Source organism: Morone saxatilis, unplaced genomic scaffold (assembly GCF_004916995.1).
Source record: "Morone saxatilis isolate NCDOM2014 unplaced genomic scaffold, NCSU_SB_2.0 Contig12, whole genome shotgun sequence".
Classification (NCBI taxonomy): Eukaryota; Metazoa; Chordata; class Actinopteri; family Moronidae; genus Morone; species Morone saxatilis.
In genome coordinates, this window is record NW_023339674.1 from 19,228,966 (window position 1) to 19,243,691 (window position 14,726).

At 40.8% G+C, this 14,726-nt stretch overlaps 1 protein-coding gene across 1 annotated transcript; it reads right to left on the minus strand.

The window, feature by feature from the left end:
- Positions 1-691: 691 nt before the first annotated feature.
- hapln4 (hyaluronan and proteoglycan link protein 4) lies at positions 692-9,865 on the minus strand. The gene is made up of 7 exons (XM_035653695.1): positions 9,722-9,865; positions 8,197-8,317; positions 5,889-6,078; positions 4,968-5,140; positions 4,695-4,810; positions 4,133-4,319; positions 692-1,968 (listed from the first exon to the last, which is right to left on the minus strand). The coding sequence occupies exons 1-7, from the start codon at positions 9,722-9,724 to the stop codon at positions 1,586-1,588; spliced, it is 1,173 nt and encodes a 390-aa protein (XP_035509588.1). The 5' UTR covers positions 9,725-9,865; the 3' UTR covers positions 692-1,585.
- Positions 9,866-14,726: the final 4,861 nt, after the last annotated feature.

Genomic DNA, 14,726 nt, shown 5'->3' on the forward strand with positions numbered 1-14,726 from the left:
GTCCCAAATGAAACCTCTCAACAACCACTGGATTCATTTCATGAAAACTCAATATTTGCTTGGAAAACCCCCAAGTTAAGCTATTTTAAACATTACACTATTATGGCCGTTAATAAAGCATTGAATATAAATATCTAAAGGTGGTGAATATTTTTATATTTATAAGGAGCATGGTCTAGACCTGCTCTATTTGAAAACTGAATTGAATTGAATTAAATTGTTTTATTTCAAAACCATCAGACATTTTTCCAAATACTTTTTCATTGAATCAAAGCCTATCACTTAAAATGTGGCCATAACAGTTCATTAAATTAATTACAGTTTTTAACATTATTATTTACATTATTATTTGTTTTATTAATCTAAATTAATGAGTTAAATTTGACAGCATTTGACACCAATTTGGGGTAGCCAGGCCTTTTTATACCCATGAATGTGTGTGAACGGGTGAATGAGGCAAACTTTACTTTAGATCAAAGCACTATATAACTGCAGTCCATGTCCATTCTACCATCAGACCATTTAGTGATCTCTCCTACCCTGTATGAAAGGAAGTGCATCCTCTATATTTCTTCACTCAGTCAGTGTTTTTCTTTTAATTTGCATCAGTCTGTAGAGCTCTTGATATAGAAAAAAACTGCACACAAACACGTTGTTCAAATCAACAATTTCAAGACTTTAATTCCCCCCCCCCATCCATTCTGCAGTTGCAAACATACTCTGTAATAAAGGTCGCTGCATGTAACATTTATAGTGCATTGCAGGCCCATGTAGCTTAGAAGTGCAGTATGTGAGGTAAATAGCAATTATTGTAGCTTAGTATTTCTGCGTATTCAGCCTCAGCCACTACTCTTAGCCAAGCAACACATGCTTGCTTAATTCTAAGCTAAGATGCTATCATAAAATAAAGCCCTATGTAGTTAAAGTGCAAATATTTTAGAGCTAGTGCAATATTTAATACTTGATCTGTTCAGCTCTAATGATGAGATTACCAGGTCTTAGTTAATGAGAAAAAAGACTCACATTGTGCCAGTGGGTTGCTAACCAAGCATGGCACCAAGATACAGGTCATTACACTTGGTACAATCGAAACTTACAGGGCATCTCGGATTCTTTCCATACAGTCAGGCAGATCATCCTGTCTCACCCAGTAATGAATGTGTTCATCCTGGCACTGGGATTCTGGCTTAGACTGGAGTTCAGGGCTCAGGAGCCACAGCCGGGGCCAAAATATGATCCACACACACACACACACACGAGTAAACAAGGATATTCATGGCAGACTCTCTGATCTGATGTGTGCCTGAGTGATGATCAAGCTGCTGTTTAATCTTATAGTTTTCCGGCGACAGATGTGCTAACATACTCACTCCTTAAGATGATTGACTGACTGGAGACGAAAGGAAAATCACCCTAATAAAGACGTCATTCTCAATTTTACACAGCCTCGCTTCTTCTCTCTGGCAAATCTACAAATGAGTACATCTTGTCTGTGAGTGTTTAACTTTAAAAGCGATGAATGGAGTCTGGCTGCTAGGCGACAGTTGTTGCAGTCAAATCTTAAATTGCTCTGAGACTTCCCACTTTAAATCACCCTTGTAGCATTCATGGGGATGCTGTTTTTCCTTGTCAAACTATCTTTAAGGTTATTTGTCGTTTCTGTACCACCTGCTGTTTCATCCTTGTTCTCACGGAAACAGTAGACCCCATAGAGGCGAAATTTTTTATCAGGGAAGCCCAGGTGTCGGACGCCTGGATGGGATCCTCCACAGCGAGAGCGGGGGTTGACTATGGGGTAACGGATGCTGCCATCCTCCAGCCAGCCGGCTTCACAGCGGTCCAGCAGCTGGAACTTCCATGCAGCGTACAGCTGACCCACTTTGGCCACCACTGAGCCATCTCGAATGCAAGCCTTCATCGCCTCAACATAGTTCACCTTCTTGAAGCGTTTGAGGAAATACACTTTGCCTAGGGGGATATAGAGGATAAAGAGAGGGTCTTTGTTGTAAGAACATGAGAAAAGGTGAAGGAAAACAGAGCAAGTGTATTGTTGAGGAGGGCAAAAGGAAAGAGTGAGAAGTGAATGAGAGAGTGAAGCCCCCAGAGACAAGCTGAGCCCTGAGGGTAGATATTCTCAGTTCTCCTGGCATCTCTGTCTGATTGTGTTCAGAATATCAAATCATTCCAACAACCGTCTGGGCAGCTGCTCAAAATCGAAAGGCAATACTACATCAGTGGACAGCACCCTAAGTCAAAATTACTCTTAAAACGCTTCCATTTCTGCTTTCATCTAACCTCTGGGAAGACTTTTCGTCTGGCAGTATTAAAGAAAATGGTATCTTGATTGGCTGAATTGTTGAACAGAACTGAGTCAGAAGGTAGCTTCTCCTAAGAAAGGAGCAAGGGATAAAGAACCAGAGGTTGGTGGTTTTCTCTAAACAGAAAACTATCATGAAAATCATGTCTGCAACCTCAGCTTTGCACTTGGCTCAGTTATTGATTTTATGCTTGTTTATGTGACTGCTGGATATTAGAGAGGCAGGATATTGTCTCATATTTCCCCAGGGGACCCTCGGTAAATACCTTCCAGCTGGACTGAGCAACAGTATCGGTCACGACCACTGCTGAAATCTCCTGCCCACAACAGACTGTCCACAATAATTAACACACAGGGGAAGCCATGAGCAGTCGTTTGAGGTTTGTGTCATGCTACCTTTTTCTTACTGAGGAAAAGCACTACTGCTTCTTTTTTTCAGCTGAGACTATCCCAAAATTGTATTTGCTTCAAATGAAGAGCACTGTCTTTTATCTAGATAATAAAAAAATCTATTTAGTTTTTAGAAGGCATGAGAAGTTTTGAATTCTCTTTCAAACTTCAAAGAGGCACATACAGTCTTTCCGAAATGATTTATTTGAAATTCCCTGTTAACCAACATGGAGCTATGTTTCACTAATATGGTCGATGTTTTAAATGAGTAGTTAGATGAAAGGCCCCTCATATATGTGAGGCAAATATGAAGGTAGCTAGCTTAGCTTAGCATAAAGACTGGATAAAGGGAAGAAACAGCTAGCCTGTCTCTCTACAAAGGCAACAAAATGAGTCTACCATCATTTCTGAATCTCACTAAATAATATTGTAATGCTGGGTATAATTCTTATGTGTGTTGTTTTGCTGTTTTATTGTCCACCATAGTCCAAAATATACAGGACATTATAGCTAACAAGAAGTAACTAACTTCGCTAACTAACACCAGGTAAGCTGTAAACAAATCAATCTGGGCTCTGTTGAGCTACTAAACACATATTGCCTCCTCACCGTTCTTGCTCCATCTGCCTAGCTTATCTCATTCATCATTCAAATTCAAATAGAAAATAGCTATTGGAATTCCCTCTCCTTGCCCCAGCTTACATTGAAAACAGTGGAAGCGTGAGTGGCTAGCTGTTTCCCTCCATTGCTAGCGGCTAAGCTCACCAGTTGCTAGCTTCATAGTTAACATGACATGACATAAACATGGCAGTCTGTCAATCAACCAATCTTCTCATCCAACTCTCGTCAAGAAAGCGAATAAGTGTATTTCCCACAATAACAAACTATTCCTTTAATAATCAGTGTTTAAATATTGATTCTTAAAACATTGATTGCTGACATCTTTCACAGTGTAAAAACTAATCCAGACTTTCCCAATTTGTGAACCTGGAGGTGGCATGTGTGTGATGGAGACACTAGCAGACTCTCTGTGGGAATGTGATGTAAATCAAAGAACTCGGAGATGAAAGGCAATGATTGGCACCCAGAGGACACTGTGGCCCTAGCAGGGCAGAATCCACACAGCCTGATCTAAATCCAATGGCCTTAGGCCTGCAAGATCACAGGCACAGATCAGAGCCCTAATTTCCCAACAGTCCAGTGCTCATGATATATCCTCTTCCTATACGGTACCACAACAATCCAGCTCCGCCAGTGTGTTATTCTCTTCTAATCATGAGCCACAGATGCTGGATACTTAGTTGGATGTTTGTGTTTAGTTGTATGATCATATAGATGAGCTACAAAGTGTTTCTGATCTTCAGATACAGACATGCATGCGCACACAGCCATGGCTGCCAACCTCCATCCCTCAGTGTTTCTCACCATTGAGCTTAGAAGTGAAGCAGAAAGCGTCATAGCGCTCATCCTCTTTGTGCCTGTAGCCATAGTTACGAACGCCAGCGGGGGTGTCCTTGCGGCCACACTGGTCTCTGGGATGAGAGATAGGGTACTGGACTGAGCCGTCCTCCAACCATCCAGCATTACACCAGTCTAGCCCTTCCAACCAGGCCTGTAGAGGGAGATAATGTAGGTTAGTGAGTTCTACTAGAGGATTAAATACATTATCAAACAAATTTGGTTTATCTCTTCTGAAATAACTCCATTACTCTGGACTTTAATGCATATGGCTTTTAAAATACGGGGATGGAACTGCAGTAAATTGTCTGGTCAGATGCATATTCTTAATTTCAGACTAACTGCTGCTCTAAAACAATTTATGACTGAGGGTTGCAGCCAGTAAGTGTATTGTTACAACTAAAAGAGTAGCATATAAATAAATGTGCTATGGAAGGTGAGCTCTATATAGCTCTAATAAATCTTTGGTAGTGATCTGTGACTTCTTCTAATCTGCCTTGATCGTGAAAGGCATTGAGCATAAATTTACCTTATGCAGTTGAGAGTGGGAGGCCAGAATGGCGTCCTGCTGTTTGCAGGCATCCTCCGCCTGGTGGTAGTTGAGCTTATAGCGCCCCTCACGGGGGTAGTAGGGAAACACCACTCCTAAAGGTGACAGAAACAGACCTGCTGTTGAGTCTGAGGCTGTTAAATTGATGAATTTTACTTCAGTCTCTTGTGAGCTCACTACAGTAGCCAAGGGAGCATTAGAAATGTCACAGCTTCAACAAAATCTCCGGCAGTTAAATCTTTAATTCCTGACCTTCTAGGTCGAGGTTGACAAATCCTGTATCGTCTTCCATGTCATTAGTGACTTCGCACTCGTAGCGTCCGTAGTCCTCCAGTGTGACATTTTGGATGATCACTGAGGCGTCACCTGGTCCTGCCTGCTCCAAAAACACACGGCCTCTGTATGATCCAAACACACGCTGCTGCCTGAAGAGATTTAACAGAATGTTTTTAATTAAAGATTTTTTTCCTTTCCTTTTTTTTTAGTAGCTATGGCCAAAATAACTGAGATATGCTTTTACTTGAGAAATGCTTTGAAGGCAGCATACTTTACTTTATAGTCTCCTAAAAAGAGCCATGCATTCTTTATGCTATTTCAGTGGGTTCACTAGCAGGGACGACACCAACAATGTGATTTGAAAGGTTTAATGAAATGAGAACGTATTGGATGCTGAGTATGGGGGAATGGTTGTCAGGAAGTAGATAAAAGTGGGGGAGGAAGTTGTCCATTTAGGCCAATCTTGAAGGCCGGGGAGGAGGTTCAGTGAGGCTAATTACGGGCCACAAACAGTACCTCAAAAAGGAGAGATAGGAGGGTACACGCAGAATTAATAAGAGGGGATGAAAGGAGGGAAGAGAAAAGGAATGGATGTGAATAGGGATGGACAGAGGGTGGGATGAGGTAGGAAGGTAAATGGATGAGGGAGAGAGAGAGAAAACTGAGACAAATAGATTAGAGGTGTGGTTGAGGCGTGGCCCTGCTCACAAATCTCGGTTAACTAACTTCATTTTGTGAAAATGCTTACATTAAATAGCCTACTACACTGTGAATGTGTGCTAAGCATCTTTACTATGTAGCAGTGAAATAAAATCAATAAAATCAACATCTGTTGGACTGGGCCCTAACTGAAAACTCATTAAAACAATAGACACATGATGCAGATGCAGATTTTACCTTCCAAGTGCCACAAAGACATCTTCAAACTGCAGTGCATCAGTCACTTTGGTCCATTTAATCCGGATGCGAGCAGGATCGGAGTTCTCTGGCTCATGGTGGAATCTGCAGGGCAGAGTGATGGAGCCACCACGATGTGTTACCACCTTACCAGGAGCTGTCTGAACTATTACTGCTCCGGTGTCATCCTCTGTGGGAAGACAGAGAAGAAGGGTTATCAAAATACTGTAATTGACGTTCTGTAATCTTGCTCAGCTTTCTCTCTATTTTTATTTGTTTTTTATTTGCTAATGGGTTTTGACCGATGTTTATGACCTTTATGCTTGTCATTGATACAGTGCTACTATATTGGCTGGAAAGAGCCAGAAAGAAGCAGAAAGAGTGGTGAAGTTTCAGCTTACAACTCCCCTTCCAAGAGTGGAGAAACAAAAGGCGACCAATGGCATCTGTGGATAAAAATGGTTCATTCTAAGGCAACTAAAACATAACGATTCATACATTAAATAATAATAAAATGGTGGATACAAGCAAATGCATAAGGAATTTTCCATTGCTATTCAAATATGTGCAGTAAAGTCCTTGTATTGCGGTTTCGCTCTTGACACTGCCAATACTTACAGCTCTTATCTGATTCTCTTTGTTAGGGATGTCAGTGAGATGCCCGCAAAATTGAATCAGCTAAGAGTGTGCTGTTTACTTGAGCTGTCACATTAGTGCCTGACCATCCAGTTTATCAATATCAAACCTAGAACGTTTTTTAGTCCAGTGTCCAGCTTGCTCGCTCTCTGTGCAGAGCTGTCATCAGATTACCCACTCCAGATTTGAACCTCAACCTCTTTAGAGAGCAAAATGACCCAAGACTAATGGTAACCACAGACCTGTTCTTCCAAATGGGCAATAACAAGACCTAGTTTGCATTTTTGGCAGACATTCGCCCAGACACTGTTTGCGTGTGTCTAGGCAGCCAAAGACTACAAACACAAGTGTGGTGTAAACATTTAAAACATTTAACAAGCGGCTACAAGAGGTTTTCTCCTATTTTGTGACCAGATAAAGGCACCTACAATTATCCACACCAGCCAGCAATTAGTCCTGTCACTGCTTACTGCGCTCTGCAAAGTTGTTTATCACCAGCAGCCATGAAAGCATCAAGTAGTGTTTAATCAAAACTTTAAGCATATTATTGACGGCAATGCTGCAACAGACAGATGTTCAGACAAACAACTCCATGTCACCATTTCATTAAGGAGACACCAGTGTACAGGCATCCCTGGCAGCAGGACTGAAGTGAACAACTAATGCTGGTGTTTGCAGATCTGGGGGTTGCGAGACTACATAGTGTGAACCTGCCTTACACTGTCATGGTAAAACTGGCAGCTCTACATTGCCAGACAGACAGCAGAAACAAAATTGGGGATGAGCCAAAAAACAGTGTCAAAATTCTTAGGGCCCACATATTCCTCTCAAGGGTTATTGGAAACTAAAACAGCCCCCAAAGGAGAATAAATATAGGACTTACATTCATCAGGTGGTCACATCTCTAATAGGATAGTCATTTTTCTATATGTCTTTGTCTTTATACCTGAAATCAACATTTCAGAAGGAAACTTTTTATTCTACTTTACTCCATCATTATTATCCGATGGCTATAATTACTTTGCTCAGTCTGCAAATATTTGCTTTATATGTAAAGCATATAAAGACCTACCATACCTATCAGGCAGGAATTCAGGAGTTCAGTCATTTGTAAGTATCTTCTCATACAAGAAGAAATGTAACCTCTACATAAAACAGACAGATATTGACAGAGAAGATGGACAGCCAGGTCTCATGCAGGCAATTAGTTTAATCCCTGATGTCATCAATTTTCTTAGTAGGTAAAATGTTAGGAATGTATTACAGTCCTCGGGTGAATAGTTGGAAGTAGTGCTATATGGGATATTAACAACTTTGATAATGCATTAATATTCTAGAGTTACTAAAGCATTGACTCCAGGAATACGGTTTAAAGTACTGTGCGTGTTTATGTGCATATTCCTCCTTCACTGGATTCTTCATGTTTGGAAAACATGGACTTCGAAGGTTTGAGCATTGCATTTTATCTCTCGTTTTGTCTTTTGTTTCTGTGGATCTTTTAGTCCTGGATGAGATTTAGCAAGACCATTTTTCCTGGTTTCAAAGGTGTCATCTACATAACTCTGAAGTGACATCGTGTTTTTGACATATTTTCTAGCACATGCTGCACAGTTATGCAGATCAGTGCAGAATGATGAGCAAAGTCAGGAGCTTTGAAAAAAACTGTCCTTACCGAGCACATGCACCACCTTTCTCCTTCCCTTCTCTATGTCAGCAGGCAGGGAAGTCACTGAGAGGGCAGAAGTCAGGATGAAAATCACAAAAGCCAGAGGACGGGGCTGCTTTGAGAACTGCTGGAGAGGACACAACAGAGTATTGTGATTATTGCAGGTTTACCAAAAATAGAAAACCAGACAAAAGTGTTCCAGGGGCTCAAAAAAGACCTAAAAATACAAAGGTGAAGATACCAAGGACAACAGCTACACATATTCAGTGTCCTGGTTTTCACCCTAAGGAGAAGTTTAGGGACAAATAACTTCATGGCAGTATTAACAGCAGTATGAATATTCTGGCAGGACTTGTACTAGTGTACAAACATGGATGATTAAAAACCAGCAATAGACTATAACTTCATATAATATACTCCAAACAACTTGTGAAAATCCACATCTGTCTCTTTCATCCCACCAGAGAACTCACACTTTGGGTGTTTGGAGTTTTGCTGCTCAGTGAGGAAGACAAAAAAGTAGCAGATAATTGATTACTTCAGCTCTCTGAAAATAAATAAGGTTAGCCAACTTAACTGTGTTTGGTTTGAGAGTCATGCTTTCATGCAGCAGTCTCTTACACATACCCATTTTTAAAGTTACAGCTGTGTAGCTCACTCCCACATGAAAGGAAGAGATAGTCCTCACAGGACAGTCAAGACTTAAAGCTTGTTTAGCACTTTTTTATCTTTACTGCCAGGTGCCAGCTGAAGGAAAAGAAAGTGTTTGGAAAATTGTGAGAGAAACAGGCTTATCTCAGTAGAGGCCAATAGTAAACAAAGGAATACGTATATGAATATATATACAAAACTGGTCTGTTGTGCTTACTGCATATATTTGACATAAAGAACAGCAGGAAGAGACTATAACACATTTTAAAGCTCTCTTCAGAGTATGTGAACAATCTCCCCTGACAGTGACGGATGAAGGATCACCTTGACGAAAAACACAGCCCCTCCTGGAAGTTACTGCTGCCTATTCTGGTCAAGTATTCACTATCATTACAAGCTCTCTGTCTATAGGTTATGTTGAAGACTAGTTTGTATTTTGACACAGCATGTGACATTCTCTGTGGCTGCGTAAATCCATGATGGATTGTAAAGGAGATAATGCAAATATACTCTCAACACATATATAGGTTGGTGTTTTACTTCATTGCGGATGACATAATATTATCATAACAACAGAATACAGGAGTCGAGTATGTATGCTGCAGCTGTGTGCACTGCTAGAGGTCTGCATTGTCAGTGTCACCTGTGAATAATCGCTTCCTACGCAACAGCACTGCTGCAGTACATAACATCTGAACAGGCCCCAGTGAAGCAGAGTCACTAAACCAGCCACTTTACATGCACATTGCACACTTTAAACAGCCCTGCTGGCTGCAATCATTTTTCTCAAGGTTAGTCCAATGAACATCCCTGCAGTCCTCATGCAGCAGAGAGAACTGCACGGCAGAGCTGTACTAATGGAGCACAGAAGTGAACTTACCATGGCTATCACAACAGGATTAATGCCTGGATGAAGCAGATGTGCCGCTGTGCACCGTTTAACTCCTCAGCCCAGGCTGAATGTTGTTCTGCAGCAGCACTCGCCTCCTTCCCTCCCTCTCTCCCTCTCTCTCTGTGTCTCCAGTCCCATCGCTGATCTCTCGCACTGCAGGGGGAACCACCGATGTTTGTGGGTCCCGCAGTCCTCAGATGACGCAGCACACCACATTGGATTGCGTGGACTGTGTGGGGAACGAGTCAATCACAGCAATGATTTCGCACTGATTCCATGTTTGTGAATGTGCATTATTGAAGCACATTAGAGTGTCATTAGTGTGTCAGTGGTTTGAGTGTCACACGGTTTGTTGCAGTTACTGCAGTGAAATCTCATTAACTTTCAGGCAGAACATTGTTGTTATTGAAGACCAGTTGGAATAATGAAAGTGTTAGTTAGTGTTGAGACTGTAACTGCACAATAAGACTGATCTATGTCAAGACAAATCAAATTCATACAAACAACTTAATCACTGAGGAAGACTATAGCAATAAAGAAGATAAAGAATAGACTTTCAGCTATTACAACATGCAGCCGTTCTTGATATATTGTAACAGGTTACTGTATAATAATGCTACAGTGAATAACAATAATAAATATTTTGAACGTAAAGATATTTGCATGTGCAGCCGATTCATTGAATTTTGTGGGTGTAAATGCTGTTGAAAGAAGCTGCAGGGAGGCAAGTCTGTTTATGAACTTCTGTAGCCCTACATGTTTTTGGCTCTTCATACACTCACCAGTGGAATAAGATGTTAAAGAACAGCATCACTGATGCATCTGACACTGAAGTCTTTCTCAAGCACCATATGGGCATCTGGTGCAGACTCAACAAGAGCCCTCCACCAGAATGATGGTAAAATAAAAGAGGCCCTCGGGATCATAGCTGCCGACAATGAGAGGAGACAGGCACTCAGCACAAGGAAGCTGCACTTTTTCAGCTTTTAAAAAAATGAAACTGCACTGATGGTTACATTATAGCATACTGTGCTGCTGAGATTCAAGTTGACTAGCAGTGTCTTGAAGAACAAGGAACTGGACCTGTCAGCTGCTGCGCACCCGCTTGAGTTACTGCAGTTCTGTGCAGCATCACTGTTAGAGGAGTAACCAGAGTTTGAGACATCTGCCCAGGCTCTCCCTGGAGCATCGCAGAGCTTTCAGCAAGAGACGCTAGATCTATCTATCTATCTAAGTTAAAAAATATGCTCCGGCCAACTTTGCCCCAGTATTGTTGTTAGGGAGTTTCGACAAAGATAACCTGTTAATCTGGGAGGGAGGTCATTTTCTCAAATAAACTGAGAACAACCACGGGCCAGAGATGAAGCAGTAATTAGTGGGCTTGATTCTGGGGATTTAAAAAGCCAGTTTGCCAAAAAAGAAATAAATAATTGCTAAAAGGTAGGAATCACCTATTTAGCGTTTACATTTCTTTGGTGCAAAACAATCTCTGCGTTGTAATGCATTATAGAGTTCCGTTTTTCCCTGAAGATGCATGGATGAGCAGAGCTGCTTAAAGACAATTAATCAAGTGGTTCAGTGTCAAACACAACTTTACTGCCTACTGATGGTATATGCAGATGTGTTGCCCACCACTAGATTGTAAGACAATGACATTTCAATCTGCATGTGCAACACTTGAACATATTGACTGTAGAGAGCGTGAGTCATATGGCCAACTAAAGCAGATCGGTGCATACCTAATACCCACCTGATTCCTGCCACCCATGGCTTTATTAACCTGGTCAGAGGTGCTGCCCGGGGCAAAAAGTAAGTGTAGGCTTGCCTGTTTTGACACCCCCTCCTCCACTACAACCACCTCTCTTTTGTGTATCTATGTAACAACCTTCTCAACAACTTTATTTAAGAAAATGCATTGTCATTTCAGTTGATTTTGTAATATTGTGGTGTTCTTTCACAGACTAAACACACGATGAACCTGGGGATTTTGGCCCCACTGAGTGTCCAGTTGCTGTTGTTCAAATGAGACAAACTACTGGTGGCCAATCTGAATCACTAGTCAGACACATACCTGCAGGTGAGTTTGAGCTCATTTTTTAGGTTAATATTCTACTTACATGCAGTACTTTTTTTTTTACGTTTGTATGTACTAATAAATGGAAATGTCATGCATTCAATAAAACATTAATTCAAAAGACATTTCATTTTGAAGCGGTAACTCCTCCATCACTGCAGTGTGAAGTGTTCAGCTGTATTTTTTTTCAGGACCACAGTTCTTTGGCGTTGAATGCCCATCCGAGCAGAAATCTGCAGCAGAGATCCCCTGTGACTCCCATCATGGGATTACAGAGCTGTTTGGAGTAGCCACATTTGATTTAAAGCCTCTGTCACACTCAGGGAATGCACTGCTAGCATGCGCAAGGATGAAAAAGCTGCTGAGGGAGAGTGAATTAAATGAGTGGGCCTCTCTCTGTCTATCTGTTGGCCTATTGCTCAGCGAAGTACGAGGGATAATTACTTATGAGTGGACTGCCGCTATTGATGGGGTAGGGATGGAGAGGAGGGTTACATTGTTGTTTTAAAAAGCTTTATCTAACCACATAAATAACCCACTTTATCTCCGTCAAGAAAACACAGTGTGTTCATTTAAATGACATAGGCTGCATTCAAAGCATTATATCATTGAAAAGATCTGACAGATACATTCATTATTTGTCAATTATGTTGCATGGTATGTTGTTAATCAGCTTTTATTTTGTCCTTTGCCTGTCATACTGAGAATAGTCCTCACTGTATTGAAATTGATCTCCACAGTCTTTCTTCTAATTGAATGCAAGAGAAACCTCTTACAGTGTGCCTGCTGGTCATTTCAGTGTGTTTGTTTATGCAAACTGAATTCATTTGATATCTTTGTAAAAGACAATGATGAGAGCGGCAGCAGACTGTTTACTGGGCCACCCACACAGAGCGGGCACACAGCAGCATCATTCAGCAGAAAAGAAACAAAGAGGATGAAGGAATGTAAGTAGAGAAGGGATGAAACGCTCGCAATTTGGGCACACAGGATCAGACAGAATGCACAATGGCAGAGTCTTGTTTTCCTACTTAAAACCGAGAAAGAAAAGCTGCCTTTTTAAAACTGAGATAGGCTGGCAGGAGACAGCAGCGGTGTGTGTTCACCAGAGTGAGTGAGTGAGTGACAAGAGCTGCTGTTGAAGTATACATTACCTTATGCAGCACATGTTGGCACATCCTTGCCACTCAGCTCTTAGTAATGATCCCGCAGTGTCGAGTAAGAAATAACAAGTGTAGTGTGGATTAATCAAGTCCCCCTCTTACTCAAACCCCCACAATGTCCATTTCACACATGTGTGGGCTAACATGTGGACATTTTACACTTACATAACCCTGTACAAAATATACAACATAAACAATGTACACCTTTTAATAAAGACTGCATCAAACAAGACTAGAGGTTAAATTGTGGTGAATTTTTAAAGGTCCTGCACAAATTACCAAATTACATGATCTCTCCAAACTCCAAACTAATTAAAGTGTAATTGTTTTTCTCACCCTAACAGAGCTAACAGGAGAAAAGGGAGAGGTGTCAGTCAACCACAATGTGTACACGCCCATACAGTCCTGAGGACGTGTAATCGGGCAGGCAAGTGAGCCTTTGGTAAATGCATCATATCATCTATTTTATTTCACTCAGATTTAAACATTTTGAATATCTAAGAAAAGTAGTCAGTAAACAAATAATATGAATGATGAAGCCTACCTTTGGACTACTGTCACAGTCAGTATGCTATTACCGGTTTATGAATTCTTCTATAGTTCTATTGTTGGCATATTGTAGAGATTAAATTGGCATGTTTATTAGACAACTACATATTTCACAGACAACATATTTTACCATTATATCTGTAGCAAGTTACAGTTTGCTTGTATTGCTAAACTTTCTACTGCTTTCGTCTCCTCTCTGCCTGAATTACATACGGGTTGAAAAATAGAGACATTATGTCATTCACTGAGTTGTGTTGAAGCAGTTTAGTGCAGGTAACATAAAGATTTCTCATTTATTCACACTCCATCTGTGTTTACCGACTTCAGCAAAGAAAATTGCCATGCGCTTTCCTGTTGGGTTGAGTGTGCAGAGGATGCTTTGCAGTATTTTCATCAGCTCCCCTTGAGGCTGTTCACGTTTTAAAGCTCCGCTGGTTCAGTCATACATATATATGGCTGAAGAATTCTTTTCAATTACACTCATGGCTGTATGCCATTCTTTATAACCAACCACTGCTGCCTGGCAAACGTCAAACTCAACCATGAGCATTTGTTTTTGTGTGGTATCTTGAGGAACAGAATAGAGCCGAGGTGTAGGAACAAGTGTAAGGGGGGAAGACTTAGCATGTGTACACAGTGTCTCTGAGTATAAGTCTAAAATATAAATCACAAATTAAAAGGGTTACAATGTCAGGATGAACGTTTTAAATATTTATTATGGAAGAACTTTTATTTGAAAAGAGTGAGAAAACTGAAGCCTCTGGTGTGCACACAGAGCAGAGAGGTTGTAATATAGTATTCAGACAGAATATTGAGCATTAACCATAAGAACACCTCCTATTTGCTTTTATATTATTCTTATTATTAGTCTTCTGTTATGTGTGCACTGTGTTGTTGAATTGTGTGCAAGCTGCTATAGATATTGTCTTGATTATGTCTCTCTTATGGTGCAATATGTCCTCTTTTCCACCACACAATATATGAAACCTCAGCAGCATGCTGTTTCAACCGTCAAATGCAATTTGAAAGTCCTTGAGCTACAAGGTAATGGAAGGGGGTTTGCTTTAAAGGTCCAGTGTGTAACATTTAGGAGGAGAAATTGAATAATATTCATAGGTATGTTTCCATTAGCGTATAATCACCTGAATATAAGAATCAGTGTGTTTTCATTACCTTAGAATGATCACCATAGTTTCTCCTACACACT